Here is a 26,695-nt window from a genome sequence, read left to right as displayed (position 1 = left end):
CATTGTAGAACAGTAATATGAGCATTAAAATCTTGGACTCACCTTTAATTTTCCAGATTCTGGGTTTTTCCACAGCACTGTCATACGCTCCATGTTAATCCTACGGGAGAAGAAGAAACACTGCCTCAGGCGGTCTTCGACCAATAGGAAAATGATACCGCGTTGTCGCAACTCTGAAAACTACGTTTTCATATAGGGACTCTAACCGCTTCCAGACAGCGGTGCCACAGGTTGCTACCAAGTCGACCGCCAGAAAACAACCGCAGTGTTTCCGAACGCGGTTAAGTGACGTCACCGGTTCCACCGCAAGCGTTTCCGAACGCTTGCGGTTGCACCGAGGCGACCGATCCGCGTTTCCGAATGCACCCTGTGTGTCCTGCGTGAGGGGAGGGGTTATCCAGCAGCCATATGCATAACAACTTCATACATTTTTATTTCATAAATATATGTATCTACCCTTTCCAACGTTCTATGTTGCAAAGTTGGATAAATAAAAAAAATTCTTTCTAAAATCGGCTTTACCTTACAAAGCCAAAATTCACTGAATAAAACTCAAACTGAAAACCGCGCGGTATTCACACAATGTAAAACAATTTTCTGTAATTCTCATTTCAGCATTACAACATGCTTTTAAAATTGAACAGAATGCGATTTTTCACTAAATCAATTAAGTCTCGTAAGAGTATTCAAATTAATGCATCGTTACTTTACTGCTCAGAATCTCGAATAATTAAACCAAAAAATACAATTGAAGAGAATTTAGAAAAGAAAGTAAAAGTTTGGATGAAAACGTACGAAGATTTGTTTGGAATAACTAGACTGTCAGAAATGCATGAAAAAGTGTTAGAAGTAAGATTTTTTTTTTCATACTGCGTACTTGATAACATTTCTATCTGAGCAATATTTGATAGTAGTAACTAAAGCTCATGAAACCTTATTAATAGCTTTCTAAGGATGAAAAGAAAGATGTGACAGGGGAAAAAAGAATGAAGTGTTTTGATCTTTAAGACTGAGATTTTTTGACATTTTGTATTTAAAAGAATTACAATTAACCAACTGCATTTTTTTTTTTTTTTTCAAAATTAAGTGCTTTTATTCTTCTCCACACTAGTTTTTATATAAAATACAAAGTCAAAAAGTTACTCATTGAAAGAAAATATTGAAGCGCATTTAAAGTATTCACTGCGTAAAATATGCACGTAGATTCATTAAAAATGTCCTTTAATACTTTACTGATTTATATTTTACTTGTTTTGGTTAACACACAATTAGGCCCAATTTTTTATATTTTCCAGGTCAGGTAATGGTTAAAGGGCTTAATTTATGTTGTGATGGAAAATAACAAAAAACATGCCCACACACACGTAAATACACTAATTTCTAAAAGCCCGCATAGGCATTTGTTCATAGCTGCCCTGGGCTGCTGAGAGTTAAGGCAAGATCCTTGTCAGTTTGGTCGGCGGCCCTCTCCTCCCATAAAACTTATAATATTTATGCTTCTTCAATAGCTAGCCGGGCCCTCCTAAGGGTCACGCCCCTCGATTTCCGAGTAGACTGACATGGCCTCTCGTCAATTTGGTTGAAAGGGATATTTGTAATTTTCTTTTATTTATGGGGGAACTCGCAATTAGGGGCCAGTCTTCATGGTATTTTAGGAGGTGGGCACACGGCATGTGTACGTCCTGATCCTTCTAAGTGACAAGCCTAGACCCAGCGTAACACCAAAACATAAGCACACCCAATTAAACTATATTTTTAGTTTATTTATTCAAGTTACTCAGTTTTAGCACTTTGCTCTGAAATACATTACAAATTATCACATTTAAGCATCCAGAAAGGTTTACTAGTTCAAAGAAAAAAACATTACTTTATATTGCTTTCGTATGCCATTTCTGTTACGAAAATCACATGAAAAAAAGAAAAACCACACTTTTGGAGTGACTTGTGCATTAGTAATCCGGAGAAGAATGGATGTAACCGACAAATATTGAAGGCACATTTTTGCCAAAGGTGGATTTTTTTTTTTTTTTTAAATACATTTCTTAGAATAGTTGTAGAAGTGACAAAAAGACGACTTTATTTACGAGGATCAGATATAGCAAGCTTCAATTTCAGATCTTTTATCTTTAATCTAATAATTTTAATGTTTTAAAACAAAAATATTCAATACTAGCAGTAGCTGCACAATAGGGCTGGACGATATCTGGATTTCCATATCGCGATATATCAGAAAGTAAACATCATGATATATCGATATATAGGTATAATCAGCTGTATACATATAGAAGGGGACTTATCATGGCATCCCTTCTCCACACCTTTATGAAATACATATCAAAATCAGGCTCTCATTTTTTTATAGGATCATACTAATAATTCCTTTTTTCAATTCGAAATGAGAGTTTTGAAGAATTTCCCAACCTTTATGGGTACAATACAAGAGCGTTACAACACACACCTTGGGATCATTTGCATCAAAGATTTTGGCATTATATAGACAATTTCTAAAATTTATAAAATACTATTCAGATACCAATCAGCCAATCACATCAGAATACAGGTGTGCCAATGCCCCCCCCCCTTTTCTCAACCCTCTCCCTTTTTTATTTTTTAGATCTCCTTTTTATTTCATTTATTTTTTTAAATATTTTTATATATATTATTGGTTTATTATTATTATTTTATTAGAAATGTTCTGTGTAATATGCCAATGACACACACCCACAAACTATATAAATAAATGAAATAAAATATAAACAGAACAAAATAAATAATTTAAAATACAAATAAATCAAAAAATTAAATAAATAAAAAAATCTTTACTAATAATAAAGCTGAAAGTCTCTCTGTCCGGAGGATGTCTGGATGTCTGTAGGATGTCTGTGACGCGCATAGCGCCTAGACTGTTCGGCCGATTTTCATGAAATTTGGCACGAAGTTAGTTTGTAGCATGGGGGTGTGCACCTCGAAGCGATTTTTCGAAAATTCGATGTGGTTCCTTTTTTATTCCAATTTAAAAAAAAAAATCATAAATTACGAAATTATCATAACGTGGAACCGTAACATGGGCACAAGCCAATTGGCGAGAAAATTCACCATACATTATTTGTAAATATACAGGCGAACCAAAAGACCCTTTGATTTTTCTATTACGAGCAAAGCCGTGCGGGTATCACTAGTAAAAACAATAATAAATATAAAATAATATATCTCTTTATCTATACATATAATAAAATAAGATGTGTGTGTGTGTGTTTGTGGCGCGCATCCCAGGAAAACGATAAGGCCTAGAAAGATGAAATTTAGTATACAGGTGCAGTTTTTGCCGAAGATATGCACCTCGGGCTTCGATTTTTGATATTTTAATTAGAAAAAAAGTTATTTAATGTTTTATGTGATTTTTAGCACTTTTAACCTCACAGAGCCTGAACCAATCACGCCAGACGAATATTTTTTGTACTATAGTGTAGAGAATTTTATTTTAAATTTGATAAATGAAAAAATTTTGAAGATAGAGCAATTTTTGTATTTTTTATAGATTTTTGAAAAAACCTTTAATTTGCATTTTTTTCTGGGTTTAGATTTTTTCGAAACTCATTGTGCAAAAAGTATTGAGCCCTTTAATTCTAAAATTTTAGTTAGTAATAGTAAAAACATTCTGTCCCCTTCAGAAGAAAAAAGTTTTTAAAAATACGCAATAGTTTTTTTTTTACAATTTTTTTAATGCAGAACGGAACGCGAGCTGTTCGCTTGCCGACTGAGTTCCGAACTTACCTCATCACGTGATCCAACTGAAATCTTTTGCCTTCTCTTCACCTTTTTTTTTTTAGTTTTCTATTTTTTTTTCAAGCGTTACTTTTTGCACACTACGGAAAACATAGAGCCTTTTTTTTTTTTTTTTTTTTGCGGGCTATTTTGATTAAATAAAGCCTGCGAGTTTTTGCATGATCTGTGTTTTTGTTACGGATTGGCGTTTAGGTTAGGTAGACACAGAAATAGAGATTGAGTGAACAAAAAATGTTTTTTTTTTCGAATTAATACTTATATAAATAAAAAAGATTGTTAATTACTGTCGGAGGTAGATATGAATAGATCGTATAGATAGACAGATAGATAGACAAATATAGAGGTCGATATAGTAGATGGGCAGCAAGAAAGAGACATGCCCGTCATTTAAGGTACTTCAACGGGCTGTCAATGCCCCCCCCCCACGACTTTGAAAAAACAATGCTTTCACATAAAAGTGGGAGTGCTTTTTGTTATTTTTCGACAAAATTTGCATGAAAAGTACACCGTTTGTGTCTCCCCTCCCCTCCATTAAAAGTATTCCAAACGACGGAACTGGAGATAGGTCTAGAAAATATTTTATTCAAACTACTAATGATGTAATTAGATATAGATTGATTGATACCGCCACGAAATTTATTTAAGCAGCCGCCAAAGGCGGCAACATTGGCGTAAAAAGGCGAATGATAATATAAAAAAAACATTGATTAATACCGTCGCTAAATTGTGTAAGCAGCCGCCGAAGGCGGCACCCCTGGCGCAAAAAAGCGAATGGCGTAAAAAGGCGGACCAGCTGGTCGCCGAAGGCGGCTAGTTAAATAAATAAAAAAATTATCCCCCCCCCTCGGTCCATTTTTTTTTTGGATGGCGCAAGTCGTGCTATACCCCCCTCCTCTCCTCCCTGTGAGTATCCCTGTCAGAATAAGTTTTAACTATATATAACTTATAGTGATATAAATTGCATCAAACGGTCTAAGCATAAACTAAGAAGAAAGTTAAAAAAAGAACAATAGGAACAATAAACAACGATAATTATTTTGAAATATGTAACAATAACGATAACAACGAAGTAAGAAGTACAGATAAAAGAAAATTAATAAAGCGCCAGAAAACCAATATAACGGTTCCAAATAAAAGCTTAGTGATAAATTCGGTGAAGCTCACGAAGGTGAAAAAACCGGTTTCAGCAGCTTTGACAAGTTCGAAATTCGAATCTCCTCCGAAATTAGAAACGACGAAGCTTGCTACCAAATACCGGTATCGTTAGGCGTTAGGGAGGGGCGCGTCCCCTCCCACCCTCCATCCACCCTCGAAGCAGCGCAAGCGTGGTCCATACCAGATGCACCGATGACGTAACACTCCTCCATTCGCGCTATGCAACGGGAAGCGATCGTGCGGCGGAGAGGGGGGGGAGCGTAGTCTTCGAATCAGCAGGTCTCGGAGGGGAATCACCGATCTTCAGGCAAATCGAACGTCCGTCGGAGAGATCGCTATTCAACCGGTTTCCTGCAGCCAATTCCAGCGTCGGTGAATTCGAAATTCGAAGACACCGGTTTCGTTTACAATATACCGCCCGCCGTGATATATCATGGGTTCGGTTTCCAAAAAACTGGTTTTTATGATATGGCTATGAAACCGGTGTTCAGCGGTATATCAATATATCGTCCAGCACTACTGCACAATGATGTCCGTTGAATAAAAAAAATTGACGCCAAACACCCCTCTGATGTGAAATGATTATTTTTCAATGTATGAAATGCATACACACCTTTTCCAAAAAAAAAACTATTAAAGTTTTTCTGGAATTTAAAACTTTTTGTCAAATCATTAAATTAGATTTACAGTTGCTTTAAAACTCTATTTAGCGAAGGAAGGGGTTTTTACTGCAATTTAAAATATTTTGCCAAATAAACAAAAAAAAAGACATCAAATAATATCTTTCAAATGTAAAAATAGTTCTACAACTCTATTGTTTATCGCCAAACTCACCCAGCAACCACGCTCTCATAGTCCATCCGTCTAACCAAAAAAAAAAAAAAAAACAGTGGAACATTCAAAAATCATTGTCAGAAAAAAAAAAGAAAATGTCATACATTTTACTCGATAAAAACAAATAAAAAGTTTCTTTTTTTCTTAAAACAAATCACTAAAACAATGAATTACACTTACGGTTGCTTTAAAACAATAATCCTAGACTGAACTGCTCAGAGGCTAACGCGCCAAGCGACCACGCTACCGGAACCCAGCCCTTATGCGAGTGAAGTGGATGTTTTTTTCTTTGGCAATAATAAATATTTCGCCAAACAAACAAAAAAGTACAAAATCACATTAACAGTTGCTTTCAAATCTTTATATATTAAGAGCTGTGTTCCCCGGCTTTGCCGGGTCTACCTTGAGAATAAAAATTTTGTCAAGTGACATATATTCAATAATCAGGCTTAAATAAAAGAAAAAAAAAACACCCTGCATAATTACCCTTCCAGACAATAATGACAGATATTAAAATACTTTTAAGAAATTAAAGTGCGAAAGATGGATTTTAAAAGCGTAACCATGGAAACACGAAATAAAATAAGTTTAAGAAATTAAATGCAAAATAAGGAAAGAAACAATGGATTCAGAAAGCGTAACTGTGGAAACGCAAAAATAAAATGGATGACAACCTGAATCAAAATGACATTTTTCGAATTTGATTTAGAAGCTAAGTTTTTCGACCATAGGTCGAGAGAGAGATCTGGAGTAAAAAATGTCGCTTTTTCCAATGGTGTCAAAAAGAAAACTGTGGGACAATTTCTTCACTTTTTATTAATAGATTTAATGAAGAAAGTAGTGCCTAAATTTCAGCTAAGCCTAAAAAAGATTGAGCTAAAAACTCAAATTACTCCTGCCGTAATTAAGTTAGAACATTGAAACAAATTGTTTAGAACGCGGAAAATTCTACCCTTTTCAACGATATATAATATTAATATGTGAAAGTAATTTTTCACTCCCATATTCAGGAATTTATGTGAAATTTGGGCCTAAATTGGAATAAAAAAAGAACTTTATCGGCTTTTTTCGAATTATAGCCTATGGCACTCAGTAAGGAAATACCTTTCATGTAGTGAAGAATTTTTCAAATAGGTGCAGTGGTTCCGGAGATTGCCTCGAACATATAAACTAACAAAATTCCGCCCTCTCTCTTGATAATATTAGTATAGATATTATTCAGACAATAAGCTAAATAAAATTGTAATTTTAGCAGAATGCTTTTTTAATTAATACTATAATTCAATCACTTTTTGGTTAAAAGGGCATATAAGTCACTACTCGGCAAAAGTTGACTTACACCCTTTGAACAAAGTCTGATTCCATTGCAGAACGTAAAAATGCAGAGAAAAAATAACAATGAAATTCATGGAATACACCGCCAGCTCCGTCATTTCCAGCCGAGGACTGCAATTTCGTGCTTATTAGCACTCATCAGCCCAGCATAGGAAAGTGACTGAGCTAGAGATGGAAAACCTTTTAAGGAAGCCAAGAGTGGGAAACAAACTGGTAGCTAATACAGGATTAGCAGACCAGACGAGTGACCGAAGCAATGGTTCGGTTCAACTCGAAGATTGAACCGAACCATTGCTTCGGTAAATAACAAGGATGAAACGGCAGTCTCTGGATATGATAACCAGGCAGTTGGCATATTGCATAAAAAGGAAGAAATATTTCTATAGTTTCATTTAGAATCAGAAAAATGACAGCATTCTCTGAAAATCCACCAAGCTTTTCACGGTCTATCCCTAAAATTTCCATTCCAAAAAGGTAGTTCTTTATTGAAGTCAACATTGCCCTTGGAAATCTGAATCACTATTATGTTACGCCCTGCACTTTGCAAGCTATCTCAATAGTTGCATTGTTTCAAGAAGGAAGGAACAGTGGTCATGTTCCGCATTAACCTTTTTAACTTGTATAACCTCGATTTAACGACTGTCAAGGGACCAGAAAAAGTTATCGTTAAATTAAGAAACATAGAAATTTAATGCAGTTAAATCCGGACCAGTGTAATGTATCATTAAATTGAAGAAATCACTAAATTGGGTATCGTTAAATCGAAGTTACACTGTAGTTTCTAAAAATCTCCATTAATATGGAAAGAACAGTCCAAAAAATCCCCATCAGAAGGAAGACAGCAATTGCTAAATGACATCAGCGGTTCCTTTAAAAATACCCATCAAAGTATTGAGAGCAGTCTCTAAAAATTATAATCTGAATCAGGAAAATACTACCTAAAATTCTACATTAGAAGAAAAACATTTCTTTATATCGGGGTTTTAAAAAAAAGACATCAGGTCTGATAATCCCAGACATAATTAAGGTAATAATTTTAAATAACTTAGGCTGCCCTCTAAAATTCCTCACCTGGAACAGATCCAAAAATCTTCACCAAAATAACTCTAATATCATTTTAAAAAAAAAAACCCTTTAAAATAAGGACAATATTCCTCAATGTTGGCACTAAAATAAGAACGTCACTTCTGCAAAACTCTAATCACACCACCCATCCTTAAAAATAATGTTAAAGCTTGTAGGTCCTTAAGTCAACTTATTAAAATTGAAAATTGTAATATCAACTGCCTGTTGGCTGCATACATTGATGTGTATCTCAGTGGCTGCACAAAAAATAAAAAAATTGAAATATAAATATTAAATTGCAAAAACATAATCAAAAGGAAAAAAATATTTTAAATGCCCCCATTACAGTTGACTTTCTGTTTAACGACGCTCTATTTAACAACTTTCTCTATTTAAAGACGGCTTTTCACGGTCCCAGATGGTCCGCTATAGTTTTAAAAGCAAATCATTTAAGGGTGCTTTCTACTTAAGGACGATTTTTTGTGGACCCTTGAAAATCTTTCAACAGAGAGCCAACTGTATTAACAAATGATTAAAAGAAATGTTATTTCTAAATATGCAAGAAATGACAACAGCTTTTTTTCAAGCTAAAATTCTCGCACAAAAGATGGAGGGATCGAAATCTTTTGGAAGTTATTTTTTTTTAATTTAAAAAACGCTTATAACTTTTTTTGTAGCTATTTTAGCCACTTCAAGGTTCGAAACAATTTCCCAAGGGGTTATTTTTTGTGGACCTTTGAACAGTATAAAATTTGAAAAGATTGGATAATTTCTTGGTAGATGTAAAAATGAGTTTTAACTAATAATCTCTGCTAATTAGTGTTTTATGAGGGGGAGAGAGCAATTCTTGCAAAATTTCAAATGTTTTAACATCTGGTTCCACCTTGAACTCGAGCCCTTGAACATTTTGTACATATGTGGGCAAGGTTCCTCATACTATCTAACCTCCTTTACAATTAAAATTTCAAAAATCTATTCTTATCATGTGCCTACATTTATAAAATAAACCAAATTTCAGCTTTGTAGCATTAGTAGTTGTGACAGTCAGTGTAAGCTACTGTACATATATAGATAAATATCAAGGCTAAAATAAAAATATTTTCTATGTATTCATTTTCATGTACAGTGTGTTTAAAGAATTCCATTGGGAATTCATTGATGATTTTTTTTTTAATATAGCATCAAAATAAAGTGCAAGTTACACAGGAAAAGAGAAGACGAGTTCAAGAGGAAATTTTTATTGTTCAAAAGAAATTACAAGAGATGCAAGATATATTACATAAAACATCAATGGGAGATGATATGTATATATCTGTGGTTACACAGGTAAGTTCTTGTTTTTATTATAATCTACACTACAAATCTGTACCTCAGAGCCAGACTCAGAGAGTCCAAAAATTCCGATTTTCTGTTTATTAGTGCATTGTAGGTAGAATGCTATTCTGCATCGAGCTATATGAACGTAATCCTAAACAAAACAAACAAAATATATATATATATTTTTTAAATTTACCAGTGTTTAAAGTGCACAAGTCATACAGTTAGAATGCACCAAGCAACCGTTTTTCCGCTATCCTGTAAAATAGCAATTATGTGAATTACGTTAGCCTGGCTTTGAGGTACAGAAATTAGTACCACCTTCTCTAAACAATGTAAAATGTGATATTCAACCAGAAAAAGTGGGATATGAAAGGGGCACACTTTTCCCAAAACTTTATTAGTTCAATATCACCAAGTTAATCTTAAAAACAAAACAGATTAAAAAAAAAAAAAAAAAAACTCATGCGAACACAAGTTTCAAGTGAGCACGAAAATGAATTTCATTTTATTTGTATTATTATATGGAACAGAAAATAGGGAATGATTGTGTTATAGGGTGCGTCAGACTTCAGATATTTATAACATTTTGTAAGCTAGTTGTTTTATTTTTAAATTTAGAAAATTTCTTTAAAAAATACTAAACAAAATGTAGGTTTACTGTCATTATTAATAAAAGCTTTTACTTTTTTTCAGCATTATGTAGTAATTTCATAAAGCATAATGATTGTTCGGTTAATAATATAGACTAATATTGATTGTCAGTTATATCAGTTCTAAAATCTGTGTAGTGTTCTAAATAAATAGTTTTGAGCCACAAAGTAACAATAGGAAACACTATATTGATACAGCACAAACTTGCAACTAAAATATACTTTATCAACATCGTGTTTCCTATTGTTAGTGTTTAGTGTTGCTTGTAACATTAAATTTGGAAATAGTTGTTAGCCAAAAATAATAATTTGAAAAAAGTAAAAAAAAAAAAATGCTTATTTTTAAAGCATTTCAGAATTAACTACAAAAAAGGTTTGGTATCTATTACAGTCAGTTTTATTTAGAAATTATATCAGTTATAAGTAATTTAATTTAGTAATTAATTGCTTTGGTCTAGTTTTGTCATTTAAAGTAATAAAAAATGAATTTTGAAAAAGTAGTATGCGAAGAAAGGTTGTATAAAAATCTTAGTTTTTGGCTGACATGGCAAGATAAAATTTGAAAGTTTTCTCTTTCTCAGTTGGATGCCACACTCGCTGAATCGATTAACTCCATAAAAAGAAAAGTAGAGAGAAAAGTGATGAAGAAGATGGTGTTATCCATAGGAGTGAATAGGCCCTCGTTTTACATTTTCTGCCATCATATGGTTAGAAATGTACTGAACCAAAACTTTAATATAAGTTCACATGCTAAGTATTGGTAAAGCACTATTAAAGCAGAAATGATGATTTTTTTTTTTAAGTGGAGTTAATCGAATTGGCAATTGAGGCACCCAATTAATAATATGAACTTTTTACAAATCATTGCATTATTTTGTTTACATGGAACTTCACAATATTTTACAATTTTAGTGTGAACATGTGTGTTGAGTTAATAAAATATATCTTTATTTCTTTTTGTATTTAACATTGTACACCCTAGTTTTATATGCCGTATGGTATCTAGAACCAATTTTTCTGACAAAGATGTTTTATGGGAATGTAGTAAAATTGGAAGTGCAAGAAGAAAAAACATGTTTTTACTTGTACATCACATAAATGTTCATCCAACTACTGTATTCACAAATCTTTTGCTTTTCCTCAGGTTCGTGAACTGCTGAAGGAACAAAAACGTTTACAAGATGTCTTTTCTTTGTATGATCAAACTGAGAAAGAACAGCAAACGACACTAGCTTTATCAATAAATAACAGTCAAGACCAAGAGAGGACTTACAGAGAAAAAAACAAATACCTCTCTCTAATTACTGGAATTGTTGGAGGTGTATTAGGAATACTTGGTTCAAGTATCAACAACTGGCGCCATCGAAAAGATATAAAAAGTTTTGCTAATGACATCTTAAGCCAAGTGGTGGATCTTCAAAAAACAATGGACAGAATTAATTCAATGTTTACGGCGGATAAACACCTGTTAAACGTAGCTGAGGGTGAAGCAAAAATGAAAGATTTGGAATCTGCAGTGAAATTGCAGCATGAAATACTAAATGAAACTGTTAAAAAGCTGCAGAATTTGTTAAATCAAAAATACAATGTTTCTGAACATCATGAAAACTATTCATCAGGCTTAAGTATAGAAGAAATACTTAACAATTATGAAACTAATTTAGATTCTAAATTGAGGCATTATTCATCTTTAAACATTGGGCTCATAAGTATAATCATTTTAGGATTTTTCATTTATTTAAAAAATCAGTGATGTGGGTTCTAGCAATTATATGAATTGAATTGTTCAATAGTAAAAATTACTATTGGCAAAAGATATATAAATAAGCATAAATATTTATTGTTATTTTTGTACTATTTAATTGGAACATAGGAAATTTTAATAAAATTTATTGTGTAAAAGTTCAGTTAGAGTATCCTGAATTTTTAAATTAGCTGAATGAAATTCTGAATTTTACTCAATGTTGAAATGCAAGCATGTGTATGTACAGCTAATGAGAAAAGACGCAAAACATTTTTTTTTAAAGTTTAAAAAACTGGCAGTTTTGCAATGCTGTCTCCAAATTTGCAAAATTGTCAAACAAAATTTCCTGAATAAGAAAAATTCTGGAGGGTCAATAACCTTCCGTCAGGGTCCCTGTTACCAAATCGTTCAACCAGTAAGCAAAAATACATAAATCTCTAGTTGTCTAATGTGATAAGTTAGTTACAGTGCCAATGCATCATGATTGTACACTTTAGTAAAATTTCAAGATGGGTATATTAAGAAAATTCATGCAATGGTGATTTTTGGCACATATTTTTGGAAAATTGCTAAAGTTGGCACCAATGTTTTAAAAGCCTTCATCCAACAAATCCAAAAGTTGCAGTTGGAAGCTTACTTTTGGAATTAAATCAAAAGTTCACGCAACAACCTTTTGATTGAAAAGCGACAACCTTTTGTCAAATGTGCAGCTCAAAAGAAGCAATTCTTCTAATGGTTTATAAGCATTTGACAGTAAAAGATTTTCAACTGCATTAATAATTACAGTTGCTAAAAATCTCACATCAAGGCCTAAACTTATGGTTAGATTAATCCATTCAAGTGAAGTAATGCAAACAAAGATAGATAAAAAATAATTCCACTCAAAATCTAGTACAAAAATACTTAGATTTTTTTTGGTCGTGTACACAGTTTAAATATGTTTCTAATCAAATCTCGAGTTTTGCTAATAATGCATACACAAGTCTTCTTTTAAACCATTAGTTGTTTGTACTTTTACCTTTTAGAGCACATAATCCAAGCAGTTAAGTATAAAATGAGTCATGTTTTAGAACTTAAAAAGAACTTTAAATAATATTGGGCAAGATATAATTGTCAATCTAGCTTTAAATAAAAACATTTCAGATTAAATGGTAATAAATTGAAAATTCTGCTTAAAACTGAAACAAATGGGGAACAAGTCCTCAAAGGGGTTAGGGCATAGTTCTGGATGCTGCTAGCCAAAATTTCATAGAAAAAGAACACACTAAAACGTATGCAAACTCTTATTTTCAACAACGAAAAAACATTCGTTTTCCTTTCACCATCTACATCTCTTCTGAGATCCGCAATCTTCAGCTTCATCTGACCCGCAGATGGCTAATACTTTAACCCACAAACACACATAAACCTTTTGCTTGATTAAACGTAGAGCAGACTTTTTTTTGCTCGTTTTTTTCATATTTGCATTCATCAGCTCTTTTCCTTATATGGGTTGTTTACAAATGATGCCACTCTTTATGGGGGAGAAAGGGGGGGGGGGTGTTAAGTTGACAGATGGGGACATAGGAGAAGGAGAGTGCAACAAGAAGTGTGACAGCACACATTTTGGTTCAAATAAAAATTTTTTTATAACAATACGATTTGCTGAATGAAATTCTGAATTTTACCCGATGTTAAAATGTAGCGAGGTGAAGGTGTAAAGTGAAGTGTAACAAAGGTAGGAGGAGGCAAAGTGACAACATTTATAGACAGTCCCTTAGTTTTTAGTTTTATGTACAATTCATTCATATATTTATGTAAAATTAAAAATATATTAAATTTTTTAAAAAGGTAATGTAATTGCATTTGAGTTATGTCACTTACATTCATTAACAAGAGAAATAAAATTAAACAAGAATACCCTTATTTTTCAAATTAATAATAGAATCTGCAATAATTCGTGCAGTGCATTTCTGATATCCACCGCTTGTAACAAAAACAATTGGAATTTTTCTCGTGACGGCAGCTCGAAAAACAATTTCATCTCTTTGTATAATCCCCTAAAACCAGAGAATACAATTAAATCATATGCTATGCCAAAAAAAAAAAAAAAGTATTTTGCAACACCAAAAACATTTTTACTGTATTACAGATTATAACTTTGCTTTGAAATTAAGAGTAAAACAAAAACCAAAAGTAAAAATATCAGCGTCAGTATAAACAAAAAGTTTTTTCGTTTGCTTTAAAAGACTTCAATCAAGTACAATAGAGCAACATCTGAAAAAAATCTATTTTATGTGTAAAACTTAAATTTTTTTGATAAAAAGTTAAAGTTTATAAAAACTCTACATTTTCTAATAAATAAAACTGCAGTCTGCTAAAATGTTGGGAAATAAAAGTTGATCAACAGTCTATTAAATTAAATCATTGAATTCAGACACATATTTGATTCACAAAAGGAAAAGAAAGAAAGAAAGAAAAGAAAATCCATTCAGTGTTGATAAAACATATTTTGATTTTTCCATTACAGAAAGAGTAAAGGCAACAATAAAATATTTGTAAAATGATTGAATATCACTCCAACAAAACTTGAATATTTAATTTTGGTTTTACAACCTACATTCATATAATTTTTCCAAAATATCCAAACTCCCCATTTAAGTGCATTGTCATTCAGAATTGTACAGGAGGAGTAGAAGCAAAAATTATCAAACATTGCGAAAACAAAAACGAATCCTTCACAAAAATTGCGATCGCAAAAGGGAAAATATTTTTTTTAAATTAATGTTTTTTATTATTTTTTTATTAAAAGTATTGCACACTACAGAAAAAATCCAGTTACAGTGGCAACAATAATATTAAAAAAAATTAAAATAAATTATACATTTAAAATATTAAAATATAAAGACTTAAAATGTAAAATGACAAGTTAAAAATATCAAAATCACGATAATGAATGTTAAAAAGTTTGAAATTTGAAAAGACAAAAATTATATAGTTCCGTCTGGTAAATTTTTTTTAAAAAGAAGAACGACTTCTAAGAGTCCTACTTGGGACAGCAAGTTGTATCGAATTAATGATATCAGAGCAGTCGATTAAATTATGTAGAACCTTATAGAAAAAAAGAAGACACAAAAGTTTACGGCGTGATTTAGGAGTGAGAACATTATAAATATTACATAAATGAGAGTAAGAATAAGTTAAAAAATCTTGATCATTAGTTCTGTAACATAAGTAATGAACAAATTTGTATTGAATCTGCTCAAGAGTGATCTCGAGCTCGAGCTCAAGATAGAGTTTGATTCTCAAATACCAATAACAAAATTGCACACTTCTGATATTAAGATCAATATTAGATTTTATATGCCAAAAAATGTTTTCTATATTACATTTTCGATATAAAATTTTCTAATATGCTCTTTTGATAGCTACCTGTTCATTTTTACTTTCTTCTATATCTAATATATAGAAGAAAGTATTGGATTCGTGCAAATTTTCGAATTTCGAATTTTGACGGATTCGAACGTTTTGAGGTGTGCTGAGTCCATTTCGACCATTTTTGGAAAATGTCTGTCTGTCTGTGTGTGTGTATGTATGTGTGTGTGTGTGTGTGTGTGTGTGTGTGTGTATGTATGTGTGTCACGTCTGTGTGTGACCAGTTTTTTGTGGCCGCTCTACAACAAAAACTACCGCATGAAATCGAACGAAATTTAGTACACATATGTGCCCCTATGTGAACTTGTGCCCATTAGTTTTTGGCGCGAATTCCTCCAAGGGGGGTGGAGCAATGGGACGTTTTTCGAGTTACGCGTGCTTGCTATTCCTCAGGAAGTTACTGGCGGAATCAAACAAAATTTGGTCCATATGTTGGTATTAACAGGAACAGGTGCTGATTCAATTTTGGTGTCAATAACTCAAACGGGGGTTGAGCTGTAGAACGTTTTTTGTCGTCAATTGTGACTGCTGTATCTCAAGAAATAATGAACGGAATGAAAGAAAAATTTATCGGCAAGTAGCCCTTAGTCGGTATAAGAACTGATTTTATTTTTGTGTCAACAGCTAAAAGGGGGGTAGCGCAATCACCCGTTCTTTTTTTCCATTTTGAGTGCCCTATCTCAAGAAGTAATGCTACGTTCTGGTTGAAATTTGGAATATATGTGAATCCATATGTAAACAGGCTTTGGTTCTATTTTGACGCCGATCGCTCCAAGAGGTGTTGATTTTTTTTTTTTCTGCGAATAAAAATATTTTTATTAATGCAACAATAAGAAAGATAAATCGTAATAGATTGTCGTCTGCGTATTTCTCGTGATTTTAATTGTATGGAAATGATAGGAAATATTATCTCAATGATTTAAAATTTTTAACTGTTGCCATCTTATGTTTGTTAACAAATAAAATATTTGTAATTCATTCAAGCAAGGCTTTTAAAATAACTTTCAATTTTCGCTCTTTGCTTTGCTTTTGCAATAATTCAGACATTGGGATGGTCGTCAAGTTTTTGCATGTGTCACTTTGTTTTTGTTGGGAATATTGCTTCCTCGTCAAGCATGGGGAGGGATCAGAAGAAAAAAAAGAAAAATATAGAAGAAAGTTTCGTGATGGCCACAACATACTAGTTTATATTATTACACAATTCGTCTGCTTCCTCGAATATTTTTTTCACAAGTCAGTGATATTTAATACTTCTATTTGGATAGATGAAGAGTATTTCAGGGAACACTGAACGGACTTTAAAATTTATTCACAATACCTGAGGCGTGATAGATAAGCATCCAAGAGGATCTCCTTTAAGGATGTCTGTTCCAGCATTGTATACAATCAGTTGAGGATTAAATTCTTCCAAAGCTTCCGAGAGATTCCTATTTGATGGACAAATAGAAGGGTGCTTTGACTTAAAATGAATAAAACATAATTTTTCAAAAATTGTTATTGTTATCAAAACTGTTTCCCAAAGAAACAAAACCTTTGGAAATTAGATTTCTTATTCTACTATTATAAACATAAAAGGTATTAGGAAGCAGTAAGCATGAAATACTTTCAAATAATGGAAGTTTTCTAATTACAAGTTGATCAGGATTCAGGGGCACCCCAAACTTAAAATTTTATGAGGGGGTAAAGTTTGGTAATATTCAGAGTTTCATTCTGTAAATCTCAATTTACAGAATGAAACTCTGAATATTACTGAAATATATAAATAATTAATAATATTGATAAAAATTGAAGCAAACAAACTTTCCAAATCATCAGACAAAATTTAACATCTTTATAATGATTAAAGTAGGGGGGAAATTGCTGTAACATTTTCACTTAATACACACATTTGAAACTCCACCACTCTTTTTGAATCACCCTGTACAGTAAAAGACACAGAAAAGTTTTAAAATGCAAATAATATTTCCAAATGGAAACACACTATTATTATTCTTTTTTTTAACTTCATTCAATAATTTTATATTATTACAAAACAATTTTTCACTTACCTAGAGACTTTTCCTAAATATTCTTCATCTTCTGTCATATGTCTCAGCTCTACTTTTTTCTTTATTGCACCTGAGTTAATGATTTAAATAGATTTTTTTTTATGTAACTCACAGATTTAAAAAAATAAAAATCAATGCACATAAATATATAAACTACATTGTACATAAATACAGTCAACTCGCAATAACTCAAATCTGAAGGGACTGACAAAAAACTTCCGACTTACCGCTAGTTTTGGTTTTGGACATTTTAATATTAAAAACCATCGAATATTTTAACATTGTGCATATAACAGACAAAATTACAGAACGTAAAAGATTTTAAGCACAATATGCAGTTTCTCTGTGGAGTTCTGAAGTCAAAGTAGTGTCTGGTCTTGAACTTCTCCAGCAATTCAGCACTGGTGTGGAAATTTTTTATGTTCAGCAAAATTCATTGCTTTCTCACACCGCAAAGACCCACTTATAGGAATGGCATGGTCTTGTTTTCGATACTGCTGAAACCACTTGAATAGAGCTGATTCTACTTCAGGAAAGGTGCACATCTTCACTCATTTCAAATTCGGATTCATAGATTTGTACCACTTTTGAAGTTTCTCGTTTTCTTTTAATATTGTTGACAGAGTATTTGAAAGTATTTCATATTTCAATGCAATATCTTTCATTTTGATTGTTGGATTCCTTTCAATGCCATAAATAAGATTTACCTTACTTTCTAAATCCAAGGTTTTTAGCTTTCGCTGAGACATCTTTAATAGTAAAACTCTCTCGCTCTCGGGAACTTATCAGCAAATGATCAAATTAAAGAACGAAGGGGGCCGTATCTTAACTTAGTTCAGCCTTTGAATAAAGGTACAATGAGTTGATAACTTGACAGCTTAAAAGGAGATTCGTAGTCCACCAACATGTCTAAGCAAGGTGGTATAAAAAGTTATTTTTTTTTGTTGTTGAAAAAGTCCAAAAAAACACCGGGTTTTTGGGTTTAAACCGGGTTTTGGTTTTCATTACTTTTTGTAAGAAAAACAATTTCAATTTAGGAAAATCATAAAGCTTTTATGAATTAATTTTGAAGGAATGTTTAATATACATATTTGTACCTAATTTCTTTATAATTAATTAAATAATTAGGAGTAAAATCTTGCAATTTCATTTCCTCATACTTAGATTTGTATGGGAGAATATTGCTTGAAAATCTTTAACTATTATAAAAAATACAATACGTAAATGAGTCTCTGTATAAATAATCAAAGACATAATTTACTGTGGTAGTTCAGACATTATTATTTAAAAATATCGAGGAATAAATTCTTGCAAATTAATTTCCTCATAATCATAGCTATCTATTAACACACTCAGGAACATTGAAAATAGTGCCCCAAGAAAGAAGAAAGGTACAATTGCGAAATTTTGCGTATTAGAAGAGTGACATCTGATATGCAAATGATCCAAATGTGGTGTCAATGCGCATGACCGTTTACCTTACAGTATCGGTGCAATCGGGAAAAAGGTGCTATATAAACCAGTGCATAATTAGGGATTTATTAATGTTTTATTAGTGTTAGGATTACATCACAATTGTTGGAGAGCCTTAATAAGTGAAGGATGCCAGGTCGATTAATTAGAAAGCGTTTCTTACAGTTAAGCAAGTTTGAGAGAGGTTTGATCATAAGCATGAAAATTGCAGGTTGGTTGACAAGCTGTGTTGCTGCTCAGGTGGATCATTGGGAATGTTTCGTTAGAAACTGTTTTAGGCAGTAGACACGAGATGGTACCCACGTGCAAAAAATCAGGTCTGGAGCGACCAGGAAGTCGACAAGGAGAGATAATTGAAGGATTGTGAGACAAGCACTCGTGAATCCCGCAGTGACTAGTTTCACCATAGAAGCAGACGTAAGGGTAGCAGTTGTTCCTCGAACCATTTTTAAACGTCTTGGGGCACAGAATCTGCAGTCCAAATGCCCTTTTCGTGTACTCCCTTTTCCACCGAAGCATAGGCAACTCCGTCTACAATGGTGCAGAGCCAGAGCGATGTAGGATGTCCTTGATTGGCAAAAGTTGGTGTTGAGTGATAAATCCTGGCTTGTTTTGAGGTCAGATGATAAGCGCAAATGGATGTGGAGGTGCCCTGGAGAAAGGTACCAGTCAACTCATTTAACCGCACTACACATTGCCCGAACAGCGAGCATAATGTTCTGGGGGGCCTTAGCCTATGATAGTCGATCCACCCTAGCTGTGCTACATAGAATCATAACGGGTCAGTATTATTTTAATGACATCTGCAACCACATGTAGGACCATTCCTAAATGTTCCCCCAGGGGCAATTTTCTAGTAAGATAATGCTCGCCCGCATACAGCTAGAGTTGCTTAAGACTTCTTATATCCTTTTGAGACTCTTCCATGGCCAGCCTGCTCCCCCAACTTGTCCCCTACAGAGCATGTATGTGATGAGCTGAAACACCAAATGCTGCCATGTGTCTCTGTGCAAGATTTAGAAATTGCTGTTCAAAATTTGAGCGTCCATCTGCCTCAGGAGCACATCAGACGTTTAATTAGCTCAATGCCGGTTCGTGTTCGTATTACGGCATGCATTGCAGCAAAAGGGGGTCCAACGCACTATTGACGTAGAACTGTATTTATCTCGTTTCTTAGCTTGTATTTGTTTAATTGCCTGGATTTTTGGATCAAGTGTCTCTCTCACCCGCATTTTCATGTATATTTCATTTCAATCCAATGCTTCCTTTTTGGGGCGCTATTTTCAATGTTCCTGAGTGTAGATAAAAAAATAAAAGTAAAATTAAAATCATGCATTTTTAAACATGGAAAGTATTTTGCAGTATCTACAACTGAATCACAAGTCTGATGTACATTATACAGCTTTAAAAATCAAAAGGTCAACACATATTTTGTTTGAAGATTTTTTTTTTTTAAAGTTTCAAATCATGTAATTTATTTAACTAATGTATCAGTGACAACAAGTATAGAAATAGGACAAGTAGGTTTTAAGAAAATCATTATGTTTTCCATTGTAGACATAAAAGAGCTTCTTTTATAATTTTTCCCCCATGTAACTTTAGAAAAACCTAGTTGGTTTGCCTTGTATATTTATGTACCTAATAGGAAAGCTGCAAAGATTTTAAAAAAAAAGAAAAAACAAAATAAAAACTATTTATCAAACTTGCCTTACTTTAAAAAACATGTTTTTAAATTTATTGAATCTATAATTTATTTATAAAGCTTTGCTATTTACTTTTCATTAAATAAATTTTAGTCTTTGCAACAATATGTAAAATTTATGAAAACATTTGGGGGAAAACAATGAAATTTTTCAAAAAAAAAAAGAAAGAAAACCACATGTTATTTTTGATGAAAACCACTTGCTTTAAACCATGGTTGGTTTAAACCAAACAACCCTGTGTCTAAGTGTAAACAGTACAGTACAACAAAAGAAAGCAAGCTATACACATTTCTGCACGGTGTGACTCCTTTATCGCACATTGGCTCAACAGGTGTTGTCCTTGCTTTAGAGGCCTATTGTGCAGGAATTGCAAATAAAGGTTAATGAATTTTTCTCTCATAGTCACTTGAATTATATTTTTTTTCCTTTCTTCCTTTTTTTTTTCATTCTTTCAAAATAACTTTCAAATCATCTTTGAAAAAACTTTGAGTTAAAGGAAGTTAACTTCGAGATATTTCGAATTAGCATGGAATTAAAGACACAGGGATCAGGACTTGATAAAATCTTTGAGTTATAGAAATATTTGAGTTATTGGACTTCCAAGTTATTGCAAATTGACTGCATATAAAATATTAACTAAGTAAATGACATTCTATGCAGATCATAAAAATTTCATCACAGAATACTATGGCTGATAAAATTGGGTTTAATACACAACATTTCAATCCATTTTGAAATTTTCATTTTCATTTCTTTTGCTACTACGAGAACGTAGTTTAGATACAAATCATAACTGGTTTGCAGGTTTGCACTAAAAAGAATGAAATAAAATAAGTATATTATTTCTCGATTACAGCACTCAAAAATTGCAGTTGATCTTAATATTTTTACATTTAGGATAATTCTAACACAGCCAAAGAAATTTAATTTAAAAATATGAGAGAAGAAATAGGAGGTACAGCTTTGTATGAATAACTTTTGATATACCACCTATATTTCTTCTTTCCTAAATTTTTAATTTAAAAATTTACAGAACTCAAAACAGCTCTATTAGAGCTCTCAAAAAATGCAGATGATCTTAATATTTTTATATTTAGGTTAATTCTAAAGCAGCCAATAAATTTTTTAATTAAAAATTGAAGCAAGAAGAAATGTTAGGCAGTATAGTAAAGGCTATTCGCACAAAGCTGTATACCTCCTATTTCTTCTCTCATATTTTCAATTTAAATTTCATTAGCTGCATTAGAATTATCCTAAATGTAAAGATATTAACATCAACTGCAACTTTTGGGAGCTGTAATCGAGAAATCATATGCTTATTTTACTTCATTCTTTTTAGTGTGAACCAAACTTATAGTAATAGCCTTTAGAATTAAAAAACAGATTTTATATTTTATTTTAAAGTTTTTTCATTTTGAAATTTATTTGAGGTGAAACTTCAGAAAATTTAAAACATAGTTAGCTGTTACCTGTCCTTATTAAAAAAAAAAAAAGTGCTGACTTTTGTTTTAATCAAAAATATAGATGCATTGCACAAAAAGAGAGAAAAGTTTTTTTTCTATTATCTGTTCTAAATATTGCAAGTTTGTATGCTCGAATGTAAAAACAATTTTAAACTAGTAAAAAAAAAAAAAAATTAAAAAAAAATGCTTTTAAACTGATGACTTAACTTGAATTAAATAAAGCTCGAAAACCTGCATTATTTGAAAAATTTAATGCCCAAAACTCAAATAAATGCCTGTTTAAGTCCAGCCTTGAAATTAATTTGTTAAATTTATTAGCAAAACTAACTTAATAATTGTTCTTATTTTTTATTTTTTTCGGCAGTTGGAAGTAAAACGCAGGCAAACGAAGAAATAGTCTGTAAAAACTTTGCTATTTCATATAAAATATATTAAATTCAGAACACTACATCATAGCTGCTTACATTAAAAGCTGAAAATTAGGTAGACTTACGTGCAAAATTAGGGAGACTTCATATGATTGGATTTAACTACAAAAATTTGAGTGCACAAGAAACGTTTAAAACATAAGTAAGGATTTCTTAAATTTTACCTTGTATATGACTGAAATTCAGAGATTGAAATTATACTTTTCAAAAACTACATGTTCAGGGTTTGAAAAAAATGTTTTAAAATAAGCATAAGTTCTTTATTTCTTATAAGTAATGAATGATAAATATTCGTCAGCAAAATATTCTCTGGCAAAAATTGAAGAAAAATTTATAGCATTTTAATGCTATTTTTTGGAAATAAAAATATTCAAAAGAAGGAAAATGAAATCAACATATTTTTTAAATGATTGACGTATACAATTTTCATACTATGAAATGGTTAGTTTTGACGATTGTGATCGTTTTAATGTGAGATTTTTCCCAAAATTCTAATCACTGAAAAATCTCTTTTATAAGGAATTTTGTTGTTTTATGAAATTTTGGGAGATGTTTACTTTTTTAGGGAAGCTCAGGAGAAGGCATCAAAACTCCAGAGTCTTCTGAACAAATTTGGTGAGTTGGAAACTATGCTACACCGTCATTACAATTTTATTTAAGACTTTTGTAAAGATCTCAGACTTTTTATCTTTTTTTTATAGAAGCAATATAAAATTTACCTTTAGCATATTCATCATGAGGGTAGATACCTTTGTTATATACATCTAAAATATAAACTTGTTCATCCCCCATAAAGTCTCTTTCATGGCCATTTCCCTATAAATACAGCAAATAAATCGTAGCAGCTACATTAAAAAATATATATACAAATACAAATACAAAAGTGACGACCAGCTAGACTGGTCCTAGTCAATTTACAATCCCCAGTGAAGATCAATGGCCAATAAAAAATAATAAATAGTCACAGAAAAGTCCTACGTGTAACAACAAAAGATTTGCAAGAGGTTTCATTACTTGAACTCAAATTTAATACCAATAACACATATAGTTACTAGAGGTAAAGTTTTCTTACCTTCGCCCGGATTGATGTTAGGACTGGAAAAAAAGTCCGGATTTGAAGATAATATTTGAAAATTGTTAATATATGACTTAATGATTGATATAAGTTTTAGTTTGAACTATTTTAGTGTAATTATTTAAGTCAATAAGTTTTATATTACTTGATACTTTATGATTTACACAAACCACTATCGATCATGGGGAGTCAGTATAAATTAGGGGTTCCCAACTTTTCCGAGTTGGGGCACCCTTTGACGAATTGAATTTTTTCATTATTTTCGAGTTGTACACAGCACAGCTCAGTTAGTTTTGAGTGTGGTGCTAAAATAAAAATTCCGAATTTGTCTGAAACTTTTACGAAAAGTAGATTAGGCGAGATCTTTTCAATTTTCACTGTGGCATCCACTTTAGGAACCCATGTTATAAATCCTTCCAACACAGCCTCCCAATCACTTATTATAACTTTCATGAACCCATGTTTTACAACAGCGAAAGCTTCTTTTCTATTGTTCTGAAATTACATTACACTATAAACCATCTGAAGCCTGTGATTTACCCCAAAAACACGTGGAATGGAATGTTTTACCTTTTTCGGTAGTATTGTAAATCATAGCATATTCGAGTTCTGGAGATGCAAATTGACGCTATCTACTGGAGATTTGGGTTAATCCGCTGGTGTTAGGGTTAAAATTTCAACTATCAAACTCTCACCAAACAGGCAATTGCTTCGTTGAAATGTAGAAACAATTTTCACCCATCATACCATGACGGGCGACTTTCTAGTATAAGAAGAAAAGCTAAAACCTCACTTTGCAAAACGTGAATTATATACTGCAAATACAGAAAGAATGCATGCTTCAACCAATAATGTCTGACCTGATGGGCATCCAGATCAACAATCATCACTTTGGTGATGTCAAAATGCTTGAAAAGAAATTTGATGGATAATGTTATATCTGCATAGGCACAAAAGCCACCTCCTTGTTCAGCAGAGCAGTGATGGAAGCCACCGCCAAGATTTAGGGCCCATCCTTTTTCAAGAGCCAATTTGCCAGCCTGTTGAAGTAATAAAACTACAGAATAAACTCATGGTAAATATACAAAATAAAATCTGGAAATTTATGATAAAAATACATCATTTAAAATGGCATTTGAATATTAGTTCGGTACTAACGCAATAGCAATAAATAGTAATGATAAGAAAGAGAGAGAAAGAAACTTGTTATATTAAAGTAAATAACATCACAATAGAATACATTTGAATAACCACACAACTTTTTAGGAGTAAGCAATAAGTTGCATACAGTCTAATCTAAATAACTCGAAGCTTATAACTTGAATATTCCTTTATCTGGAAGTTTTCATTGGGTCCCAAACTCTTGAGGCTGTTGTGGAAACTTCCCATAACTCGGAACTACCAATAACTCGAACGTTTTAGCCGGCCCCTCGGGACTTCGAACTATTGAGATTTAACTGTAGTTAAACAAGCACCATTTTCTTCATTACAAACACAACAACATTCTTCGTTCATTGAATTATGAAACTGTTTTTCATTTTTCCACACTAATTCAAAGATTTTAATGAAAAATTGTGTTCAAAGTAATTAAGTGCCAGATTCGGGGCTGGATCTATAAAGTTTGAGCCATCCTGTAACAAAATCTGTAGGGCCTCTTCTTAGGGACCAGCAGTGCATATTTGCAATGTTAATAAGTCTTAGTGCTAGTTTTTTCAATTTTTTTTGTTTTAATTTCAAAGCAGATCCGGACCTGCACAGATTGTCTTTGATGTCTGCTATGAAAACCATAAAGCTAGCCAATTTTAGGGTAATGCATTTTTGATTCTGAAGCTCACACATTTTTGAGAGCTAATTAAATTGCACAATTTCCAGCTTAGTACTTAATGTAGTAAAAACTCATTCTCAGGAACAATTAAGAATATTATTTTATAAATTTGATTTGATATATATAATGCCCAAAGCTATATATCCAAAATTCTCGTCCCAAGATATGCATTATATGGGTTTTCCACTATAATACTCTTATGGATGCTCAGAAAGACATGGGTTTGATCTAAATGTATATCAATATTAAAATATTATTTCAGACACAAAAATGGTAAACTCCATGGGCGTCCATATGCAAAATTTTAAGGAGGTAGGTAGGGGGGGGGGGGGCTCAGATATTTTCCTCTTGGTTTAGCAGGATATTTTCCCCACGGACACCAATTTCAGTACATATTAGAGTTATTAAAGTTTGATATTTTTAATAACTTATATATTAACGGCTGGAGAAGAAATGTTGTTACATTTTTGCAAAGAAAAAAGTACTAAAAACAAGGTAAAGTTAAGTTCTGGGGGGGGGGGGCTTGAGTTCCCACTTGCCCCCCCCCCCCCTTCAATATGGGCGCCGATGGTATTCTAACAATTATGCAGGATTATATATTTTTTTAATCCTTCTACCACTTGAATCTAGTATAATATCACAGAGCATGCAATTTAGAAAACTTCTTAAAAAATGAACAAATACCATCATTCAAAAACATAGTCACTGTCACCAAAATATAGTTCAAACACTTGCCTAGTTTAAAAACTTTTACCTCTGAAGAGAGAATATATGAACATATTAAACAAATACAGTATAATATAGAATGCAATAGAGAAAAAATATTATATATTTACCAGAATTGTTCCACCAGTTTGATAACGAAAAGGTCTTAAAACTTTTCTTTGAACCAAATTGTTAGGTAAAGCCGACACACAAGGTACTTCAGTTATGCGAGCCACATTAACACTCCACTAGGGACAAAAAGAATCTGTAATTTAACTGAATTTATTTATACTAAAAAAAGCAAATTAAGACTATTAATTACTGAAAAAGCCAGCAACAAAAAAAGGCAATATTTTCCATTAACATATTATTTCACATTTGGTACAACGACCATAAAAAGAAGGATCTTTTCACAAAGACCTGAACCAGACACGTAGAAATTTTCTCAGTCTGAAAATACAGAACGCCATATTTATCTCACAACAAGAAGAAAGAAAACACAGCCTTCCCACCCACTTCGGGCTTCAACTATTGCAGTTTTGTGGTTCTTTCTTTCACTTCAAATTCATTTATTAGCTTTCACACTGGCCTCAAGTCAACTCTTTCCTCAAAAAAAAAAAAAAAAAAAAACTAACATGACATTGATTTTAAATAAAACAAGTTCTTCTTAGG

At 32.3% G+C, this 26,695-nt stretch overlaps 2 protein-coding genes across 2 annotated transcripts in view; one reads left to right on the top strand and one right to left on the bottom strand.

Moving 5' to 3' along the window:
• The first annotated feature begins 611 nt into the window (after positions 1 to 611).
• On the top strand, positions 612 to 12,270 carry LOC129225994 (uncharacterized). The gene is made up of 3 exons (XM_054860568.1): positions 612 to 849; positions 9,355 to 9,501; positions 11,290 to 12,270. The coding sequence occupies exons 1-3, from the start codon at positions 625 to 627 to the stop codon at positions 11,896 to 11,898; spliced, it is 981 nt and encodes a 326-aa protein (XP_054716543.1). The 5' UTR covers positions 612 to 624; the 3' UTR covers positions 11,899 to 12,270.
• Positions 12,271 to 13,511: 1,241 nt separating this feature from the next.
• LOC129226178 (histone deacetylase 11-like) overlaps positions 13,512 to 26,695 on the bottom strand; it is a 32,688-nt gene continuing 19,504 nt past the window's right edge. The window contains exons 4-9 of the mRNA XM_054860778.1: positions 26,155 to 26,271; positions 24,354 to 24,533; positions 23,138 to 23,234; positions 17,352 to 17,421; positions 16,622 to 16,730; positions 13,512 to 13,928 (exon numbers count right to left, since the gene is read on the bottom strand). Coding sequence (XP_054716753.1) covers positions 13,776 to 13,928; positions 16,622 to 16,730; positions 17,352 to 17,421; positions 23,138 to 23,234; positions 24,354 to 24,533; positions 26,155 to 26,271 — 726 coding nt within the window. The 3' untranslated portion in view covers positions 13,512 to 13,775. The remainder of the gene's footprint in view (positions 13,929 to 16,621; positions 16,731 to 17,351; positions 17,422 to 23,137; positions 23,235 to 24,353; positions 24,534 to 26,154; positions 26,272 to 26,695) is intronic.

This window comes from Uloborus diversus, chromosome 7, assembly GCF_026930045.1.
Source record: "Uloborus diversus isolate 005 chromosome 7, Udiv.v.3.1, whole genome shotgun sequence".
Classification (NCBI taxonomy): domain Eukaryota; kingdom Metazoa; phylum Arthropoda; class Arachnida; order Araneae; family Uloboridae; genus Uloborus; species Uloborus diversus.
The sequence above is the reverse complement of the archived record's forward strand: the minus strand, read 5'-3'. Positions and strand labels throughout refer to the sequence as shown.